The sequence below is a fragment of the Amphiprion ocellaris genome, chromosome 1 (genome assembly GCF_022539595.1).
Source record: "Amphiprion ocellaris isolate individual 3 ecotype Okinawa chromosome 1, ASM2253959v1, whole genome shotgun sequence".
NCBI lineage: Eukaryota > Metazoa > Chordata > Actinopteri > Pomacentridae > Amphiprion > Amphiprion ocellaris.
The window spans coordinates 23,896,796-23,920,182 of NC_072766.1; the positions used below are offsets into that span (position 1 = coordinate 23,896,796).

Below are 23,387 nucleotides of genomic sequence, written 5' to 3' on the forward strand. Positions count from 1 at the left end.
ATATATATATATATATATATATATATATATATATATATATATATATATATATATATATATATATATATATATATATGCCGTCAGCCTATATAAAACTCTAGGAGACTTTGCTCAACAGTGTCATATGACCTTGGCTCTGCTTCCTTGCAGCTGCCAAAGGCGTTGGTGGATGTCTTTGTTTCATTCGGCTATTCCCCTCTCTCTGTTTGCCTTCATTAAAGAGCAGGTGTTGAGATATGTTCAGTGGGAGTGGCTGTAAAGGACGAATGGAACCAGCAATGGTGTGTGGAGGAGGGGGGGCTTGTGGTTTCACTACAAACTGATCAAATTACAGCAGACATCAGTAGCTCGGTTTCCATTAGAGGCAAGAAAGTCAATCCTCCAGGGTCGATTTGGGAAAAGGAGTGACAACTCTAATGGGCATACACCATTTGCATTTAAATGTGAGAACTTTTTCTCTTTCAATTAAATTAAATGGAAAGGAGCAGTGTGGCTATCAGTGCCAGTGCGCATAATACATCTTTCAAAATGTCATTTACATGATGTTGCAAGAGCAATCCTTCACAATATCCGAACTACATGTCAGATGGTTAGATATCGTGGGGTATCCCTTCCCCCTACACCTTTTCACTGTCCAACAGGATGACTGTGTCAGTATCTGCAACTTTCCAAAACTGACTGTCTGAAGTTCACACCCTGTTTGGCCAACTGAGTAGAGAGAACAGTGAGGCACTGCACTTCTCTTGAAGTTCTCTTTTTTCATTTATTAATCAACTTGTCATGGCACTTAACGTGTAAGTAATTCAACAGTATTTATGTGTCCATGCAGTTAAATTCTGAAACTACGTGCCAGTTCCCCCCCTTTTGAAATGATATTGTTTCTCCCCCTCATTAATGATAAATGACTTCTTCCTATGAACGACTAAACACTTGTACAGAAATGTCCATAATGCAATGAGCAGATCATATAAATAATTAAAATACCGAGTAAATCAGCATTTCCACATAAAAACAGCAACATTTTCTATCTCTATTAAGTTGATATTAACATAAATAACATGGAAAAGTACAAATATAACCTATGATAGAGTGTCATTTTTTTTGTAAAAAAAAACAAAGCTTTTAATTAGATATTGCATGAGTTGTCACATGCATTTCAGTGGGCACGATGAGAGTAAAACTGCACATAGTCACAATAGCACAGGTTGCCCTTTTTCAAACAAGGGTGCCACAAGGCTCCATCTGACACAAATTTGGTCAGAGTATTCTCAGTCAAGGGCCTATATTTTAAGTACCGTAACAGAGAGTGACTATTAGTGTAAAGCAAATCTCATTTTGATGGATAACACAACGGGATCCCCTCAGAGATGACACTACCATGAATCTATGAATGAATAATCCAGTGGTCTTGTGTGTGAATGGCAGACTCATAACAACAGACTAGACACTGCCAATTAGTGCTGTATTTGACCAGGCCATAGTGTGACAGAGGTGAGGGGACTGGACACACCATGAGAAGCCTCCTCCCGCCTGTCAGCAGCAGATGTGCCCTTTGGGAGTCAGACAAATAAAAAAACTGTCTCTGCCTGCACCAGTGGGTCCTCCCATCCAGCTCCTCCCATTCAGGCCCTTCGGCTTTTTTTCATTTACAGCCCCTGTGACACTGAGTCAAATGAATTGAAAGATCACCAATCAGGGACACGACTACAACATGGTCATGCACCCACCCACCCCCATCAAACCCCCTGTCTCTTGTTGGGAGCCCCCGGTGGGAATGTTCACTGTTTGAAGAGTTAACTCTTTAATTCCGTCTGGAATGTTTCCTCTGGGTGGGGCAGCGTAGTGTGCTGAGCCAGACCACTAGCCCCTCTTCTACTTCCACAGCATCTCCTCCCCCTCTCCCTCCCCCTTCATCTCCCTACTAAATTCAATACCTCTATTTCTGGGAAGGGGGGAATCTTCCGCACTTAGCTGTTAAGAGAAGGTCAGCACAAAATGAAGCTTGTCCTATGCCAGCCAAAGCTAATTTCACACTAAACTTGTACACTAATTCAAATAAAACTAATATTTGCATGTGAAAAAGTTGTCACTCACACTTGTAATAAAAGTTTTCCATTCACATTAATAGAATCTCAGAAAAAGGAAAAATGTTAAACTCTCAGCTCATTATGTTATACATCACTTGAGTCTGCAGTGCTGTGCTTAAACATATGGCAAAATGTAGTAAATATTGCTAAACTACAGTGTAAGACTGGAGATTTTAATATATATCATTGCAAAAATATCATCAGCTTAGTGTGGACAGAGCGTCCAAAGTAGCAAAAATGTGGACTTTCACATCATTGTATCGTAGTGTAATTATTTCCACAAACAGCTCATGTGCTTGGCTATTTGGATAACTATTCTGTCAATGAATTTTAAAGTTTGAAGACTATAATTGTACATGCTTGTGTTATTCTGATCCCATCAAATGCAAATATTTAATACAACAGAGTGCTGAAGTTAGATTAAATCCACTAATTTTACTTATTACTCTGCTGGAAACTAGAAGTGCAAAAGACAGTTATGCATCACTTTTATTTGTTTCCACTTGACACTCATTCATTCAGAAACATTAAAATGGGTCTACATTAAGCTACACCACTAGTAGCATCAATCAGACAAATAAAAAAGGCACTTTAGAGATAAAATCCAGCCACCACCATCCAATCCAACCCAACCAGCCAACTTCTGCAATCAATAATGCAAAGTAAAGTTCACAGAGTGTTAACGTACAAGAAAAAAAATAAAATACAGAGTATAGGACCATGAAAACGAATGTGTAAATACTTTCCTCACCTCAGTGTACTAAACATACCGTATGACCAACACACACCTTGGGAAAAGGTGTGTGATAATTTTGTGAGTTTAGAGATACAGGCACACACATTTTTGAGTTTATGATTATATAAACAGAAGAAATAAAATGTAACTCTTTTAATTATGTTGATCTTGATAAACAGTGCAAGAACCCTGACCCTGTATAGGATGCAGTTTGTAAAGGTAATAGATAACTAGATGGATTAATGGAAGAAAACATTCATATTCATTGTGAAGTTGTTGAGGTTCATGTAATATATGAAATGAAAACAGAAATTAGGAAAGAAATGGCGGGTCGGCCAGCATGTTGAGGAGAATTTCACACCTATGAGCTAAAAATGTAGCTAACATCAGACACTTTCTGCCATCGTAATCTGTATGGAGATCAGTGAAGCAAATTTGGAATTGAGATTAACACAGTTTGGAGTCAAGGCCATTAATCACCAATACCAGTAGTAATACAATTTTGGAGTCTTGACATCACCCAGATGACAAAGAAACTGAGAATGCATCAAAGAAATTTAGATTCACAAGACAGAATGAAGGTTAATATCGCAAATAGTATTAATAAATTTAATTGAGTGGGCATCAGGAATGCATGTTACGAGGACATTACAAAATGTAGTCTAATCAGTTTCAAATTATATGCAATTTGACAAACAAGATCAAAGAACCACATTCTGATGATTTCAAGTCTTACAGTTTCTGTAACACAGTGGATCAAATTGGTAAATTTTACCTTTCTTCAAGGGACTCAAAAATTAAAACTGTGTGAACGGAAATAAAGACAACTTACTGCATTTACACTGTACTAAACAATAACTGACTAATTTTACAGTTACCCATTTGGTTTGAACTGTTTCTGTAAAATTCTTTGATTTTTGGTCATGTAATTGTGAAATTATATGGTCACTGTTCCATTTATTTAATTTTCAATTACACTCGTGTCCTTCAAGAAATATTATCCAAGATAATCAAGATAAAATGATTGAGATGCATTCTGTTTCAGAATAATGCATTCTGAATGCAAATCTCATTTTGTCTTTTGGTGTAAATTGAGTGCACTCTTTTCCTTTACAGTGGTGTGCTAGTCCAATATTCAAGCGTTGAATTTTTCACCTACTAACAGGAAATGTTAGCTGTGGCACAGGTTCATTTTACCCTAGCGATGATATGTAGTACATGTAAAATGTAGTTGGTATATGTACCAGGCTGAGAAGCCAGTGGTGCAAAGTTACCATCTGTGGTTACCACCTCTAAATCAGAATCCCACCTAGATGAAACATAGCACATAATCTTGCACCACAACACTTGCACACAACCTGACTGTTGCATGTCTTTAAATGTAAACCCGTGACCAAGTAAAAGCAGAGTCCTGGATAGTGGCTGGTGGTGTAGTTTACTTAAATAAATAAAGGGGTGAATCCAAAAACAGGCTGCAGAAAAACAAAGATGGATTAACTCTGATACAATATGCACTGTTAAAAAGGCTTTAGTTTCTTTTTATTTTTTTTTAAAAAGCTCAATAAAAACCTAATATCTACAAAGCATATAAGTAATCTGATCAAGAATGACCAAAACAGTAGAAACTATGAGTTTGTCATAATCAAGCAGCTCTAATTTGTGTCAGTGCTCCTACAATAAGTGAACATTCTGAGACTTTCAGTTCCCTGTGTAACTCAACAATTTGAGCTTGGCAAGAAAATATAGTGTCTCCTACACTACAGTAATGTTTCTTCTTCTAAACAAGTACACTGCTTTAATGGACCTCAGTCTTTGTTGTTATTTCTCAGCTGAATGACCTCCATTTGCAGGCGGTTTGTACAGATGGTAATTCCAACCTTATTACATCAGCATAACAGGAAGTCCAGTAAACACAATAATACTAAGTACACCATTTAAAACCCACTGACAGTTATGGCATGTAAGACACCAACATAACATTCAGAGAGCAGAAGCCAGGCCATGTTGGCATATACAGCGTGATCACCAGGCAGAGAGGCCTCCTGGCTCCCATTGCAACAATGCTGAAAAGCACAGTGGCACAGTTGTATATTTCTAACAAATGCAGCCGCTTTTTTCAACACTACTGGTGCGGTGGCTGATGCACCAGGGCAGACTTGTTCCACATTCCACTGGTAAAATGAAAACTTGAGTCCATCTGCTAAATACAATGTCCACCTCATTTATCATAAATGAGTGGAAAACAAGGCCAAACATTCCTGCCTCTTAAAGCTCACACACAATCCTTATCGATCTGTTCGCTGCAGTCGTGCAGCTCACCACTTCCTGGCTGATGTGTTGCTGGGGCGACAGCTAAATTATGCAACAGTGCTGCCTCAACAGACAGTATTCAGTGCCTGAACAGCAAAAGCTGGGTTCTAGGGTGACAAGCAATGGCAGGATTTGCCAATAACAGACACAAGTACCCCAAGAAACCAGATTTGGACCACTGTGGTCTGGCAGGCCTATTTTGCCTTGTGTTAAAAGCATTTCTTAGGCAAGTTGCAGGCGAGTTCTGTGTTTTTCTTATCTGCCTCGGCAAATGAGCTCTCTAGTTGCACTGATTTACTTAAGTCCCTTGCACACCAAGATCATGCTATAATCTAGCTAAGAAGACCCCTTCATTATGTCACATTTGCTCATTCACACTAAAAGCAGCAAAATCAGTGCAATTCTTCCTCACTCTGTGCTTGCTGGTGCTGCAAAATCAGTGATAACGTGAAACATAACAGCATCATGATCTAGGCTGGCAAGTCCCACCATACCAATGGCCTTGTGCGAAAAAGGCCTTTAGTGACATACTGAAACTACTTTTACAGCTTTTTCTGGTTTGCAGAATCTCTAGAACGGAAACTAGACCAAACAGACAAACTACAAATTTAATAATTAGCTGCAAGGTTTATTATTTATACCACAAATAAGTAACAACTAAAATGTGGCCACAAATCTGTCAACTTCATTCGCAGTTGCACACTTGACAAGCACTCCAAAAGTGATTATTTAGCATGTGATGTGATGAGAGAAGTGCTCATAGCAGTTTCTGTATCTTGTGGCTTTGTTGCCGCTCTCCCTCTGATTGCAGGAATGCAAATGTAGACGTGTTCTGCTCAATGCCTTCATTTTGTCTCATTAGTCGCAAGTTGAAATTGCACAAGAGCAAACAACATGTGAACACAAGACTTTCAAAACCATGGAACAAAAGCCACAACTTTCACATACCACCTGTAGCATACCATCCAACACTTGTCAGTTACAACACCCAGCTAACTGAACTAATGTCACCGCCAATATATTGGGACACAATCTGTGTGCTGCAGGCACGATTAAAACTCTATTAATCACAGACAGATTATCGCAAGAAGAGGAGGGGTCTACGTGTGTGTATGTGAGCAGAAGAGGTGGGGTGGGTGGGGGCTGGATTACAGAGGTCATGTAGCCTCTGTCTCACTGCAGTGGAGGCCAGTCGGTTGCCTAGCCCTGGCCTCTCTCTCCACGCGACGCCTTTGTCCATCCCCTTGTTTGACAATTATTTACTCTGCTGTTTCGAACAGGGCTGAGGTCACCACACATATATCACTGACACCAAAACCCTGGCTACCATGCCTGTCCACCCCCATCTGACCTATACAGGACATCACCATTCACACAATCAAGAACCTCTGAAGAACTCCACTTCAAGACAAACTACTCAAATGATTGCCGGTCGAGTTTTGCTGCTGAATGAGGCAAATTACAAAGAGGTGTTACATCATTACCTCAGAGATGTACTCTAATGGCTCATTTTATATCTGCAACACATTAGAAGTTCCATCCCTGGGTATGTCTGTAAATTGCTCTGGATTAAATCTGGAGCCACACTCTTTAAGTATGGTTTGCTACGATGCAACAGCTTGGCAGCATCTGTGACTGAGATCATGGCATTCACACAGAGACGGCTTTGGATAAAGAGTCCATCCAGTGTGACTCATTACACAAAATGTAAATGTTAATGGTCTTCTGTACAATTGTCTCTTTAGCTGGGTATCTCATCTACCCTCTGTCACTGCTTTTAGAACATAATAAATGTGCTTCCCCCATTATTATAAAGAGCGGTATTTGTGGCATCTGCCAGGCTTGTCTCTGGCTTCTCGAAGACAATGACATCAAAAAAAAAAAAAAAAAAGAAAACACAGGTCCCCTGCCTCCACTGTCCCCCTCCCCCTACAGCGGGTGCAACCTGAAACTGCCTGAAGAGATGAGCCGTCATTAAATACTGCAGAGCTGACATAATGACAGGAAAGATAAAAGAGAGGAAACAAAAAAAGGCCAGACCAATTCTCGTCCCATAATGCTTCCCCCAACCCCCAGGCTCAGCCCGCCTCTCCTAATAAAAGACACCAGGCCATAGATTGGGCACTGGTCAGCTGCAACTTTTTTGCTATGATCTTCAGTTACGACAATATTTAGACAAAGCCAAGAGATTTCGTGGAATAATACTACTCTATTCTTTTTGACAACTCTGAAAACAGTAAACAGTAGTGAAACTCAAATTCATGCAATGTTCATATTCTATGTAGCAATGTGTTTAATCATCTCCATCAGATCCATGTGAAGGCAGAGATTCTATGAAATAATAATAAAAATACAACTACTACTGTACAGCTTCACAACACAATTTAACTATTGTCTTCACTCAGCATCTATGTACTGTAGGACTCCTGTGTGTCTTTTCCAAAGTTCATGCTCCAAAGCTAAATTTGGAAATGTCATCAAGTACCATTCAAAGACATTTGCCTTTAAATAGACAGTAATAAAATCCAGACACATGATAGTCCAGCACCCTCAGCCCACTGATCAAGCACAGATATGTCCGCTGACACTGCCCACTCCTATACAGCTAAGGCTTTTTATATCACCCATGGGCCGCTGAGCTCCCTTCAACCTGCTAGGTCTCAAATTATGATGCTAAACCACATGTAGCTCGGCTTGGTTCCCAGTTGGCATTCCAGTGTTCTGTAACACTGTGCTGAGGCAATATTTACCTTCAAGGTAAAGTACTCTTGGCACACAGCCGAAACTCTTAGGGTGGCGAGAGTGGGGTGTGACAGGTTGCTACTGTGTATTACATCAAACCTTTCCACCCACCCAAAATCCTCGTGCTGACCCGGCCAACCACCCACAGCCTCACAAGCAGCAGCACTGCCCCGCCTGATTCCGCTACCTGGATCAGAGCCAAACCAGAGCCTGAGCAAAGCGCCAAGAGGGGCAGAGAGCAAGAGACTCACACACACACAGAGAATGTGAGCGGAGGGAGAGGGAACTAGTGAGCGTGAACACATTGCGCCTCAGCCTGGCCCTCTGCCAGGGCTCACTTAGGAGGATTTTTCGCCACAAAAGCCAATCGGCGGTCAACCCTCCATAGAGATTTGAAGTGTTTTACAAAGATACTGCTGCTTGTACCACGGCAAAGATGAAATATTTTCTCACAGCAGGGGGCTAGACTGAATAATCAACAAAACTCACTAAAGTTCCAGCCATTTTTATGGCAGTTGTATTGGCAGTGGGAACTCTTTCGAGATAATCTTCAAAGATCACTTGAGATAAAGTGGTCATATACTGCAGCTTTGGTTTTTTGGAGCAATGCTTGAGGGGAACAAATAACTAGGGAAAGACCATCACAGAATTTTATGCAATAAGGAGGAAATGGTGTGGTAACGTTGCAAAGCACTAACCTGTCTGAAGTGATCATCAAAGCCCCAGTCGGCCTGTCCGTTAGGAGAGGTAGCAGAGTTAGGCCCTGCAGGAGACAGACCCTCATCAGGTTCCTGCTTCACTCTAATAGGTGGTGATGCAGCCCTGTGGGGGGCCGATGCAGAGTAACTGCCATATGGACGGGCTGGGATGCGGGAGGCATTCTGTTGCAAAGCAAGGGTCTGCTTGCGGAGGAATTCCAGACCACTGGCATTTCCTTCATCCTCATCGCTGCCTTCGTCCCCCTCCATCATCTCATTGTCGTCATCATCATCCCCAGAATCCCGGCCTCTGTCCTCGTCATCCTCTCTTTCCGAGTCCACACTGCTTTGATTAGACACCCGGGGAGGTAACCCACCACCAGGGATGCCTCCAGCCAGGCCTTTGCCCATGAAGCTGGCCCCCGAAGCCCGGGCAGCTGCTAGGATGGCCTGCTGGGCAGCAACCTGCTGAGCATACATGATGTGGGCCTCTCGTAGCTTCCTCTCTTTGCGCTCCATTTCCAGTCGGGCCTGCTGCTGGCGCTGGAGCTGCTCCATCACTGCCTCCAGCTTCATTCCTCCTGTAGAGGTGCTCTGAGGAAAGGCCACACCGGGCTCCTGAGACATGCTGGGCTGTTGGAAAAAAAGACGGAGTAAAGGATGATCTGACGTATACTGAAATCTAATTACTCCTTAAAGCTACAATGGAACAAAGAAGCCTGATTTAAACATTAACTGACACACATGCACAATTATGGATAATTCAGCCACATGGTTTTCATCAGGTTCAGCTAGTAAAAATTTTATTGTAACTTCTTGTACTCATTTACTTAAGTCAATGTTTGAACTATGGGGCCTAAGCCAAGTGCCACCAAGCGTAAAATCTGCAACAACACAACAACTAATCCACAATATTTGTGAAATAAATTATACATTGTTTCAGCCCAGGTTTTCAACTTTTACATTCAATTCAAAGGCCCGACCATGTGCAAAAGCAAAAATAATGAAGCTGGAAAATTTACTGTCTTGATTCAAGCATTGAACATAACCAGGTTCGTTACACAGAAGCAAAGTTAAAGCCTTTGCAATAACGACTAAAGCAATTCACAAAAACACTTTCAAAGTTTTGGTGGGTAAATGTCAATTGCAGACTCTATGGCAGCCAGCCACAGAAATTTTCTTGATAAGAGCGGAGGAGATAAGATAAATAATTATTTGAAACAACACTTTAAGTATTACCGATTTTTAGTGGGAGTAGTTCAGTGGCCTCTCATAACGAAATCCTGAGTAACGTTTAAACGTCTTTATCAAAGGAAGAACACTAGTCACTACTAAAGTTAATAAAGTTATTTCATACAGCTGTAATATCCAAATTAGTTACTCCGAAAGAGAGACAGACTGCTTCCAAATACCCTGCAGCAGAAAGCTCAACGTTAAACGAACAAGAGGATAACCTCCCGTGATATTAAAAGGGCAAACAATCACTGAAAAGGGAAAAAACAGTCCAAACACCTTTTCCGCATTTAGCTAGTTAGCTGCCACATCCTCAAAATACGTGGATAACGTATGCGTAATATGTTTGAGGTTAAGTTACCAAGCAAACACGCAAAATTAGCCTACTGACACGTTTGTAAACATGTACATATGACAGTGTTATCCTAACATAATAGAATTAGACAAAAGCAACGTACCATAAGGTCAAATTACCTCTCAAAGTTTGCGCTTCTCTTTCTTTAGGAAACTGTAACGTTAAGCTAGCTCACTCTTTTCCGTAACGCAAATAAAAGGCGGTTAAAATTGCGTGTTTCGGAGGGTTTTGAGCTCGTTAACCGGTCAGAGAAATGTGAAGGGATGCCAGGCAGGACCGCGACTCACCATTTGTGCCTTACTACTGCTTGAATTGTCCACCATCCCTCCTTCCTTGGCTTTATCCTCCTTCTTCCCTCGTTTCTGGCACTCGTTCAAACACTTGTAAACACACGCGCGCACGCGCACGGGGGGAGCGACAGTGAGCGTGCACCGCAGGCTTGAGATCCGCGAGCTGAAAGATCGTCTGTGTTCTGCACGAGCTCTCCGAACGGGCCACTGGTCCTGCCGGTGTTTGTGTCCCCGGTGAATTTCGTGATTTTCTTCTTTAATAGAAAAGGAGACCGAGTGGAAAATGGCCCGTTCTCATATCGCGGAAAGCGCTGAGGTAACTCCCAGTCGTTTTTTTCCTCCCCTTCAATTGACACCCCCCGCGTGGCGCACAACAGCATTAGGCCCGCCCAGCGACAGCAACAAGTATCAGCCTTTTCAGTTTCATGACACTTATTTTAGCACTTTACCTGTAATTTAATCATTCCAAACGTTTCATTACTTGTATAAAAGGGTAGTGGCCTAAAAACGAACTAAAGGGTCTGGAATGTCTATGAGAAGCCCTGTGTGCTATATAATCTCATTAAAGCTGAAGTATAAATTTACCACTAACTCTAATTGTGGAACAGCGCCAGATACTTTAATCATTACAGTCTATTGAAACATGAATACACGCACAGATGGATTCTATCAGTGGAAATGTATATATTTTAAAACCAAATTGCACGATTGGAAATGAGCTCTGTGACTACTAGTCTTTCACTTAGCAGGACAAGTTATGTACACGTCCTGCTAACAGAATAAGATCTTTTCTATTGCTGCATAACATGCCAATGATTATAGAGTAATGTTTAAATGAGATGACACAAAAACTTTATGGAAAGTGTCAGTGAAGTGCAACAGGTATTACATTACGAATGCAGCGTGGCTCCATGCTGCCCCCTGGTGGAAACAAGGACCGACACGCTCATCACGATCAGTTTCACTGCCAAGTAGCTTTTCTCTTAAGAGGGGTTTGGTGATTTACAGTAAACAGTGACAATTGGAGGGCTTTTAAAGGATTTAAAAAGAAAGTAAGTGCTGCAAGTCAGTAGACAGTAAGTGTAGCAAATAGCTGATGTGCAGGAATGTACAAATGTGCAAATTGTTCGCATTAGAATGTGCAAATTTATGAAACATGCAGTGTAAATTCAGTGTTTGGTGCTGTATATTACCATAGACTGTGTATATTAACCACATTTGTATAACTAATTTACAGTAGGGGTTGTGAAGTTTGTGAACTCTTTAGATTTGTCCGTATTTCTGCATAAATATGAGTTTAAAAGAATCATATTTTCAAACAACTCACAAGAGAAGCTAGAGACAATCCAGGTACACTAATTAGACAAAACATATTATACTTCATTATTTATTAATTAAAGAAAAAGCTCAGGTATTACATATATGTGAGAGATGAAAGTATGCAAATCCATAGGATTAGCAATTCATTTGAAAGGGAAATTGGAGTTAGTTGTTTTCAGTCAAAACAGACAATCAGGTGTGAGTGGGCACCTCAACAAGGATCTATTAAAGTCTGATATTCACAACCTTTTTGTAGAATGTATCGTGGCTCGAACAAAGGAGATTTCTAAGGATTTCTGATGAAAAAAACTGTTAATGTTCATCGGAGGCTGGAGAAGATTACAACTCTCCTTAAAGAGTTTGAACTCCACCAATCCACAGTCAGACAGATTGTGTACAAATGGAGGAAATTCAAGACCACTGTTGCCCTTCCCAGGACTGGTTAACCAACAGAGATCACTCCTAGAGTGAGGCGTGTTTGCAAAGTGACAAAGGAAGGAACCCAGAGCAACTTCTGAGCAACTAATGTCCTCTCTCACACCCACTAACATTAATGTCCATGAGTCCATCATCAGAGAGCACTCAACAGTAGTGTGTATGGCAGGACTGCTGCTCTCCGGAAAGAACATTGCTGCTGACCTGCAGTTTAACAAACAAAATAGAACTTTTTGGCTTGTGTGTTATGTTTGGAGAGGGGAAATACTGCATTCCAGCATAAGAATCTTACCCCATCTATGAAACACGGTGGTGGCAGTATCATGTTTTGGGTGGTTTTGCTGCACATTTGCACAATTCTGAATTCTATTAGTGTATTCTTAAGGAAAATGTCATGACCTCAGTCTGTGAACTGAATCTCAAGAGAAAGTGCGTCATGCAGCAAAAAAAAAAAAGTAGAAAAAAAACCACACAAAAGCCATTCCAGCAAAGAATGGTTAACTAAAAATAAAGTTAATGTTTTGAAAGGCCAACTCAAAGTCCTGACATTAATCCAATAGTAACATTGTGGAAGGACCCGAAGGGAGCAGTTCATGTGAGGAAACCCACAAACTTCTCAGAGTTGAAGCTGTTCTGTACAGAGGATGGGCTAAAATTCCTTCAAGCTGGTATTAGCAAGTGATCAGCATTTCCTGAAAACATTTAGCTGCAGTTATTTGTGAGCAAAAGGGGTCACAGCAGATACTCAAAGCAAAGGTTCACATATTTTTGCTGCTCACAGATATGTAATATTGTATCATTTTTCCTCAACAAATAAATTAGTGTTGTCTTATCTACTTTTAGAAATTGTGTAAAAATCTGATGTTTTGGGTCATATTAATGCAGAAAATTAAAATATTCCAAATTTACACAAGCTCACTTGATTCTGAAAATTCTAATCACAGTAACAGACATACAGGTATAATTAACCGAGTTTTATTTAATAATGTAAACCAATAAACAGTACAATCAAATAATAAAAGAATTGTGTTTACCATCGTAAAAAAAACAAGTTATTGCATTTTGCATTCAATAACCCTATCTTGTCACAATGACATATAACAAGCAGATTGTCCCAATAGTTGCATAGTACAGGTGAGTAAAGTGTACTTGCTACTGACCACACTAAGTGTCACATTTTTTGTACATAAAGACATCGTGCAGAGCCAGCGCCAGGGCCAATACACTTTAAATTCAGCTGGTCCATTTAAAGCATTTAGGTCACACTTGTGTAATAGTAGAATCAGCCTTTATTCCTAAATCACCCGCATTACAACCATGGAGTGCTGGGGGGAGATAGTTTACATTACACGTTAATAGGGTAACATTTTTAAGCATTTAAATGAGCATTTCCATTGCAAAGGTTTGAACAAACTCAATCCCTGAATTAACATTCATGAACTGATCCCAACTATGTGAAGTACAAACCAAGGTTTCTACTTTTTGTGTTTTAACCAGAAGAACATGCTCTTTCCAGTTATTTACTTTGTAGTGGGCAAGCGGTCTGGTGAATCATTTATTTATATGACTGAGAGTTACAGCATCTGACAAACAATATCATTGTGTGAGAAATAACAGTGTGGCCTGCTTGTAGGTCAACTAGCAGCCGCACATTTATCCTGACTTAAAACATGTATGCACTTAACCATATGTGCAATTTTCAATCTTTCATTTTACAAATGTATGTGAAAGGCAAATTGTTTTCTATCTCTGCACTCACACACAGACATACACTCACACACACATACACACATCAGTCTCCTGAAAAAGGGATCATTGTCACTTACTCTGATACTTAACATGTTTTGTTAACGGTTTCATCATAAACACCAACAATGAAAAGGAAAATATGACTCAGACAGTAACTTTAGTGAAAAGATACATTTTCTAAAGTGGAAAACAAAAATAATATATATGTACTTTTTTTTTGGATTAAGTGTTCATAGCATATCTCTGTCTGCTGTGCAGGAAACAATGACAGATGCATCATAACACAACCAGAAACTGACTCCAACACATTGTTTAAACTAATGCATGTAAATATGGATTACAAAAAAAACAAAAAAACAATGGTAGACAAAAAGCTCAGATCTTATGCTAAGCTGGTCTCATTTTAACTTGTAGCAACTATTTTAGTGTCCCCAACAAATGTACTAATAAATACATAAATAAAATAATGTAACTCAGATCTGATGTCTACACACATCCTTCTTTAGAGCTTTCAGATTGAGTTTTAGATCAAAATGCTACATATCCCAAAAAGTAATCAACACAAAGCTATTTTGGAATTCTTACTATCCACATGAAATTATTTTCTAAAGTATATCATTGTTAAAAAAAAAAAAAAACAAAGAAAGAAAGAAGGGGGGAGAATGTCAATTACAGATGTCACTATTATGCTTACAATCTTTTTGTAACAGGTTTTTTTTTTTTGCTGTGGCACATATTGGTGTCTGGAATGAAACCCTCTTCTACAATGCAAATACTGTAATGTCCAAATGTCATTGGTTCATCTACTAAAGCACTTCAATCTGTTATCACTTCAAATATGTGTGCCGCATACAGCAGTGAGATGGGGTGCCAAAGTGTACGTATTACTTTTTTCTAACAGTGGATCTCAATAACAGACAACTTTACCTTGTGCTTTTCTCTCAGTGTAAATCTTCTACAAGGTAGTCCTTCTTGGTATGTAGCAGTTTTCTCAATGACTGCTGGTAAAATGTAATAACTTTCTTGTACATATTAACACTTAATAAAGAAAATATTCACTCCAACACACATAAGCCATGAAGTTAAGGAGGTTTACTCAAAGACTACATGTCCTATTTCGAGTCAGTGCTTTGCTTGCAAGTTGTTAGTTTTTGTTGAAACAGGTGTTGTATTCACGTGATGAGCAGGTCACCTAGGAATGAAACTTAGATGTGAGTCCTGTGAACAGATGCAGTAACAAAAAGAAAAAAAGTCAATGCTCGTGTGAGATGTCATGACTTCATTTCGCAGTTAGTTAATAATTGGGACATGCAGATTCACCAAAAGGCTGAAACATTAAAACACAATACATCATACTTATATGCATGTCGTGCTTAGAGGGTGGCAGACCTGTTCGCCAGAGAGGAAAAGACGTAACTAGCTCTCCAACAGGGGCACATCCCAAATTTTGACTTACTCTGCCACTCTATTTAAAGCAGTGGCGTAGTTAGTATTTCATGTAGTTCTATAAAAAGAAAAAAAGAATAAATAAAAAAATAGGTCAAGCTTTGGGGTCACAGTGGATAAGGCTTGTTCTCACGTCCATCTGCGTTTTCAGAAGGATTCAGCGATCTCAGTGCACACAGTCCTCCATGAAACGTGGTTCGGCTTCAGAGCTGGAAGTCCTCAGGCAGCGCAGCAGTGGAGCTGGGTTAGAAAGAAGGCGGCAGGCAATAGAGACTATAGCCAGCTGACACTGGAGCCAAGCCTTCGTAAGGTTCAAGTGGCACCACAGACATCACTGCAAAGGGCAGGATGGGCTCTCAGAGCAGCAGCACACAGAGGAGCCCATGGCTTTGGGCGGAATCAGGTCCAGGTCCTCGTCATCAGGGATCTCATCCAGTCGGTAACCATCTTGAAGCAGCTGCCTGCTTAAATCTGGATGGACCTAAAGAGCAAAGACAATGGCCGCAGTCAAAAACACACATCACAGAATAAAAATTCGGTAGATAGTCCACTCATGTTTATCTTCGGTTTATAGTTGCAGTTACTGAAGTTCCCAGACAATAAATAATTCTTTGTGAATGGTCAAATGATCAAATTTTAAATTTTGGCAATGAAAATTAATTCCATCATTTTGTGTTTATTTCTCATGCAAAGTGGGATATAATGTCGGCCCTTTGTTAGAGACAATGCAGACATTTGCTGTAATTTCAATACCAGATTACTTTAGCACACAGAGAAAAAACGAGTATCATTGAAAGGTTCTGCTGTTTGCTTTGATATGCAGTGGACCGACATTACTAAACGTAACCGACTTTGAAACCAGTTCAACTGAAAAGCAGAGTGTGAAAGCAGGTATTTAGTAAAGACAAAACTTTGCAGAAGTTTGATCTGTCTTCATACTATGATCACTTAGACATGTACAAATATATTCCAAGCAGAATTACAAAGCTGTGTTTCCACTTCCACCTGAGTTTGCACATCAAGTATGTCTGTCAGGCACTAAGGGGTTAACTTTTAAACTTGTGTCTATTTTGTATGTCTTTTAGGTATTATGAAAAACCCTTAATTACTAAACAACAATGCAGGAAAACAGGTAAGACTGAATTTTAACTCGATCTTTGCTAAAAGGCAGGTTCAACAACCCCACGCATCACTACAGCTGATGTCAGAAAAACAGCCAGAGGGTCAATGTGTGACTGAAAAACAGCAGCAGAAATAAAACACTTTTCTTTACTCTCAAATTTACTCATGTTCACACACTCACTTCAGTATGTACTGTTCCACTGAATGTATGCAAACACAAACAAGATCTGCCGAGTTTTAAGTGTTTTATTTTATAAGTTGTGTTTACAACAACTGCTCGTAACTGAGTTGTTTTCAAATTAGCACTTTGAGACAAACATGTTCCTTTAAACCTTACCTACTTGTTTAAACCTTGTATAATTTGGTGGTACAACTATCCTGCAAAGTCGCTTTAGATAATTTGCCAGTTTTCTTATTGTGCAGACAGATGTATTTCTATTGTAGTGAATATTTACATTGTAAAGGTTTTACAAATAGAAGGGCAGGGCTTTCAATAATCCACTTTCAATAGTCTGTGCTGACAAGCTAAACCAATGTGTTGGTGAAAGACAACACAAAAGTCACACTGATGAAAGGACAAAATGGAAAAATCAAGCCCACGTTATCCTAGGAGCTTCAGTAAAAAGCAACTGGGCTTTTTTACAGAAGCTCCTAGGATCACCATGACTCGGATGACTGAAAATCTACACAAAAAAATCCCATGTTGATAAAAACACAAATTATCTTACTGCATATTGTATAAGGATGGCCAAAGAAATATGTTTTCCACACCTACATAGCAATAGTCAGACAGCTGGTTTGACAATGTGATAACTGAGATTGTGAAAGAATCTGAAAAATGTCCCGCAGGGCCAACTCACCTCAGCTGAAGAGTACCCTGATGAATACTGCTCAAAATCAATCTCTTCATCACTGTAAAGACAGGGAGGTCACATTCTATCATTCTGTTGTGAGAAACTCAACTGACAACTTAAAAACCTGTTCAGGGACATTAACTTTACTCAAAATGGAACTGATCATTATCCAGGTGACACAGTTTTATGGCTAAAGTGAAATACAGTGAGTTTCACTGGGAAATGTTATCTGTAGTTGATCTCGGTTTGAGTAGCAATCTTTGGAAAAGCACTCAAACTTTTCAGACAGACTTCAGAGAAATGAAAAGCAATAAATAGTAATTATTCAAGAAGAAAAATCTACTAAAAAGTTGTGATAGCAGACCATCAGCACATACTTTACTGCATATAGTAGCAATCCATCAACCCCTGGTGTGACTTTACCTGTCTGAGTCCAGTGCAATCAAAGTATCCTCGGCATGTTGACTCAGAGCAGCGTAGCCCTTGTTGTACTTCACTGTCCTAAAAAGAGAAAGAGAGAAACAGTCAAAGAAAGAAACTCTTATTTTGAATCATGCTGACATCTCAAAAAGCTGCTTCATGTTTCCCCATCGAGCCTCTTCACCTCTTGGCTCCTTGTCTGGGCTGATGTGTCACTGCAGGTCCTGGAGAAAGGGCTTTCTTCTTCAGCGCTTTCCTCGCCATCTCCCTGTGTTTTTCTTTGGACAAGCAGAACGAGGGACAGTTATTGTGCTGAAAGTAAACACTCACATAGATTACCTGTTGTGATTAACAGACTTACGCAGTTTTGGAAGCACTGTCTTCACTATTACTATGTAATAATACCCTGTATTTATGAGATCATTAAGGAACACACCCAACCATTGTGACTCAGCCTCCAAGTAAAGAGAACTTGAGATTATGAAGCTTCCGACTTGTACATTGTTTAATAAGGAGCCTAAGTTTCAAAGCATATAGTTACTCTGGACGTCATTACATTGGCCTCCAGTACTACTGTGAGGAACCTCGGTGTTATCTTTGACCAGGACATGTCCTTTAACTCGCACATAAAACAAATCTGTAGGACTTCCTTTTTCCACCTGAGAAATATTGTGAAAATCAGGAACATCCTGTCTCAGAGTGATGCAGAAAAACTAGTCCATGCATTTGTTACTTCTAGGCTTGACTACTGTAATTCCTTATTATCAGGTTGTCCCAATAGCTCTCTGAAACATCTACAGCTGATCCAAAACGCTGCAGCCAGAGTACTGACGGGAGTTAGCAAGAGAGATCATATTTCTCCTATATTGGTTTCTCTTCATTGGCTCCCTGTTAAATCTAGAATAGAATTCAAAATCCTTCTTCTGACATATAAAGCTCTTAACAACCAATCTCCATCATATCTTAAAGATCTGATAGTACCATATTACCCTAGCAGAACTCTTCGCTCTCAGACTGCAGGCTTACTTGTTGTTCCTAGAATCTCTAAAAGTAGAATGGGAGGCAGAGCCTTCAGTTATCAGGCACCTCTCCTGTGGAACCAGCTCCCAGTTTGGGTTCGGGAGGCGGACACCCTCTCTACTTTTAAGACCAGGCTTAAAACCTTCCTTTTCGACAAAGCTTATAGTTAGGGCTGACTGGGTGACCCTGACGGGGTGAGCTGGTGTTTTCATTTGCAAAACTGACTTCCCCTCTTGACGTCCCTTTAGTTTGCCCCTAGTTATGCTGCTATAGGCCTAGGCTGCTGGGGAACCTCTCTGGATGCACTGAGCCCTTCTCTAACTACCTATGTATTTACTATATATACCATTATTGCATTACATTCACTCTGTTTCTTTCTGTGTCCTTTCTCCGAGTGTCCCTGGTCCCAGAGCTGGATGCTGGATGCTTCAGATGTGTGGCTGTGTTTTATGGTCCTTGTGTCCCACCCCCCACCTCTCTATCTCTACCCCTCTATCTGTATCCCTCTATCTCTACCTCTACCCCTCTATCTCTACCTCTCTACTTCTTCTGTCCCTCTCAACCCGCCCGGCCAGCAGGCAGATGGTTCCCCCCACATTAGAGCCGGGTTCTGCTCGAGGTTTTTTTCCCTGTTAAAAGGGTGTTTTCCTTGCCACTGTCGCCTTTTGGCTTGCTCTGGGGGTCAGGCATATGGGTTCTGTAAAGCGTCTCGAGACAATTTGACTGTAATTGGCGCTATATAAATAAAATTGAATTGAATTGAATTGAATTAAGTTCTTTTCTAACGCCGGGTTTAGACTACAGGAGTTTTAAAATCCAAACAGCTTTTGAGATGGTGTTGCATCATACGCATAAGAAGAAACGTCACAGATATTTTTCTTACTAATCTCATGCACAGATCTCAAGATTTAAAAATAATGATTCATCAAACACTACAGATTACTATTCAGATTATTGTGCCAGAGGGAGCAGTCAGGGAACAGTGCACTACCTAAAGTGATTGTGTGGCTAAACAGATGGAAACAAAATGGAAAGAAAACAAGTTTTAATTTCTAGACTAATGTTAGCCTCAAGTGCTAGGATGTTTAGCGATGCAACGGCATCTGCTGTTCCTGGATATTTAGTATTAATCATAACCTCCAGCTAGGGAGGTTTCAAAATAGATCTGTCAAACCCGTACATTGCCAAATAATCCCAGTTCCCCACACCATATTTCTCTGGTTGTGGGATGTGGTGAAACAAAAATCTCCTGTAGTGGGAGCCCAGCATGAAAGTGGTTTGTCACCATGTTAAGATGCTTAGACACTTACAACAACAACAGCAAAAGAAAAACACAGAAAATTCTAATACTTTTATCATATGCTACTTATATACAAAGAGAAATGCTAAAGTAGTTGGATTTTTTTATGCTGTTTTTCACTGTATAATTTGTCTACATTATATATAAACAAGTCTTGGCCTTGATGATTTTGGTCAAATACATTGTGTGTGATAACAGATGATGATTAATGTCATACAAAATCAATTACAGTTAATTTACTTGAAGAAGTTAGTATTTGAAAGAAAAAAAAAACTTAAACATTGTATGTTTTCACACCTACTGGAATGTGTGTGCTACTGTTCCTTCTTCCATCTTAAATGTTTAGCAGGTTAGAGCAGCTGTCTTTGAAAGTTGATAAAACACCTCTGCTTACTACATCAAACCAAATATGTGTCGAACTTTTGGTCCATCTACTCTGAGATGTTTGATAAGTTTAGACCCATGCAATGTGTGTTGGTGCTTGGGGCTCACTGTCTGGTGCAGTCTGATTGAGGGTTTCTACAAAGATTTGAAAAACTGTAATAGTTTACAAGAGTGCAGCGGCAAAAGAAAAAAAAATCCTATTACATCCGCACAGACATTCACAGTGGAGTGAATGAAATATGTCATGTGTCTTGTGCAATTTGTTTTGCCAACCTCACATGACAGATTCTCACTACAGCCACTTCCATGCATGAAACTCAACAATAATTCTTCCGTGTATTTAAACCCTCCCTGTGACATTTTCCTGGCTTAATGCAAAAATATGCAGCTACACAAAGTCTGCTGTAGATGTCAAATGCATATTGTAATTCGATTCAGCAGTCGGTGAGGGCACATTTGATGCACATCTTTGTTGTAGAAACCTTGAGAGCTTACATTTATGCAGCACACTCTGATTTACACGATTTAAAAACATGGGGTATTTGATGCGATGGAAGTAGGCAGTGGATGACATTATGGAAAGACAACTATAACGTCTGCTTTCTATGAGCTCAGTCTGAGAGAAACTGTGGGCGGACATCACTGTCATATGACTCAGACTTTGCTGTCCAGCTAACTGCACATTCAACACTCTTAAGCTGCCCTATCTTATGCTGCATACATGACCATGAATTACACATGTAAACAGCAATCATGAAAGGACTCCTGGCAGACAGACAGGAGTAATATGGACCTTAATTTGTCACTGGCTGATGAGTCCAAGAAACACTTACGTAGTTTGAGGTGGATGGCTGGAGCTCTGGACATGATGTAAGGTCCTCTTTTCTCCACTGGCCTGATGCCTCCATCGCTGGTCTTAGGTCTTGTACCACTACTTGGCCCCTGAAGTTTCAGAAATAAAGAAAAATGTGTATCTCACATTAATTTATGGTGTCAAAGAACATGACAAAGCATACAATTACATGACATGTAATAATTAAATTACAAGACAAAGTTTTAGGACATTTCTTCAAAAAGATTTCAGCGTATCTCATTTTGATCTATTTCTGATTTAGCAACACTGTCTCTCCAGAGATAAATCCCTGTATTGTAGCAGGCATATGAAATTTTGAAAATCGAAATCAGATCTAAATCTTCCAAGCAGTCCCTTCGACTTTCAGGAAGAGATCATGATCTAAAAGCCCGTTAATTATGTCAGTGAGTATAATTTACAGTCAAACTCATCAGCAACAAAACGCTAAGCCTCTCAACAATCACTCTCAAAAATCAACTGTCAAAAATCACTTGCTAGGCTAGTTAGCTAGCCTCCCAGTGTCTGTTTACAGTGCAGCGTTAGCCGTTAGCTTTAGCTGACATTACCGACAAAACTTGTGGCTCCTGCTGTGCCTCCAGCAGAGTGTCCTTCTCCGGCTCCTCTATTATGTCGTTCATCATCTTGGCGTCAGTTGTCACAGTTTACACCACAACACAGCCATGGTGACATCTGTCCCACAGGAGAGGGACTTTAGAGTTGTTCTACAGGAGCAGAGACACTCTTCTGTTAGCAGCTAAGCTAACCTGCGAGCAATGACAGGCGCCAGACTACTTCCGGGTTAAAAAAAAAAAGGCTTCTGTCGCAAACAAGTCTTTTAAAGTAAAAATGTTTAATATTTAGGGAGAAAAGTTAAAGTGAGCATTAATACATTAATAACCTATACCACACCAGCAGGTAGACAACCCTAGTGTAGCTTACTGGTTCCAAACATTTTAGTCACAAAACTCACCTTTTACATAAGATTACATATATGTATATAATTTTGTTTGTTTTACAACGTGTCTTAGACATTTTTGCAAAATAGCCCATATTTAATACATAATGCTGAAGATAATGCTTGATTTGTATATTAAAAAAGAAAATTTCTGTAAACCTGTAATACAAAAAAAATGTGTAATTAATCAAGTTTTACCAAAAATGCCTAGTTGAGGTGAAAATAAGTTCAAGATTAACCAAAATGCTGGAATTGCTATATGCAAATTTATAATGTATGACCCAGCAGATTTTGTCATGTCTCCAGAAGACTTATAATAAAGCTATAAAATAACAAAAATGCATGATTGGTGTTTTTGTGTGTGTGTGTGACAAAGGCGGCACCATCAAGGAGAGTTAAGAATTATAGAAGTCATTGGAAACTCAAGACTGCCATTAAATGCATGTTTTGTTTTGTTTTGTTTTTTGCAAATAAATGTGTTTGTTCTTGTATATACACATCAGACGTTCCACTTTTATTACCATCTTTATTCTGCAGGTTCTTAGAAGGGTTTGTTTATTTATCATTCACAGCTTAATTTTCTGGCTGTTGCTAGTTTTTTTTTCATGGATATATCCAAAAACTCCTCTGTACATGTAAACAAAATGAAACAAGAGTTTAGAGCCTCACCTACACACATAACACTGCAGTTCTGGAAATGAATGCACATTAGGTTACTTTCAGAAAACACAATTTTTCAAAAAGCCTCCTGTCGCCATCTGGTGGCTGAGCAGAGAATCGATCTAAAGCCTCATTGAGGCACACGTCAGTCTGTAACTGGCCGAATGACTGTACCAATGAGGAAACATTTTCTGCATATCGAGGTGTAAGCTTTGAGAAGGTTCTGTGTACATGTACATTTAAACAGTTTAAAATAGAAATCCAATAGCCCGGTCTGGACTGTAACTTTTGGCTACTAATGAGGCCCAGCTCCTCAGAGTCAAAGGTCAGGATCAGCAGGAGAGCAGCAGCTGTTACTGGTTCTTTTGTTCAAACACTTACCCTGCTCCGTTTCATCTTTAGCTTCACAGCTGCTTGT

At 39.8% G+C, this 23,387-nt stretch overlaps 2 protein-coding genes across 4 annotated transcripts in view; both read right to left on the reverse strand.

The window, feature by feature from the left end:
* The window catches only part of LOC111587409 (AT-rich interactive domain-containing protein 3B-like), a 56,761-nt gene extending 46,019 nt beyond the window's left edge, over positions 1-10,742 (reverse strand). Inside the window, exons 1-2 of one of the 3 annotated variants that reach the window (XM_023297353.3) lie at positions 10,449-10,742; positions 8,574-9,206 (exon numbers count right to left, since the gene is read on the reverse strand). In XM_023297353.3, coding sequence (XP_023153121.2) covers positions 8,574-9,206; positions 10,449-10,484 — 669 coding nt within the window. In that variant the 5' untranslated portion in view covers positions 10,485-10,742. The other 2 variants (XM_023297352.3, XM_055012919.1) reach the window with 2 other exon arrangements.
* A 2,423-nt stretch (positions 10,743-13,165) lies between these two features.
* On the reverse strand, positions 13,166-22,141 carry fam219b (family with sequence similarity 219 member B). Its single transcript, XM_023297344.3, has 6 exons — positions 21,921-22,141; positions 21,335-21,443; positions 17,982-18,075; positions 17,801-17,878; positions 17,384-17,435; positions 13,166-15,882 (listed from the first exon to the last, which is right to left on the reverse strand). The coding sequence occupies exons 1-6, from the start codon at positions 21,993-21,995 to the stop codon at positions 15,733-15,735; spliced, it is 558 nt and encodes a 185-aa protein (XP_023153112.1). The 5' UTR covers positions 21,996-22,141; the 3' UTR covers positions 13,166-15,732.
* Between the last annotated feature and the right edge of the window lie 1,246 nt (positions 22,142-23,387).

Bases quoted from the DNA above. Each gene is read 5' to 3' on its own strand.
- fam219b (XM_023297344.3), bottom strand. From the start codon at position 21,995: ATGATGAACGACATAATAGAGGAGCCGGAGAAGGACACTCTGCTGGAG. The intron at 17,879-17,981 runs GTGAAGAGGCTC...TTCTCTTTTTAG, and splicing joins CCCAGACAAGGAGCCAAGAG to GACAGTGAAGTACAACAAGG. The intron at 15,883-17,383 runs GTGAGTTGGCCC...TTTGCTCTTTAG, and splicing joins CAGGGTACTCTTCAGCTGAG to GTCCATCCAGATTTAAGCAG.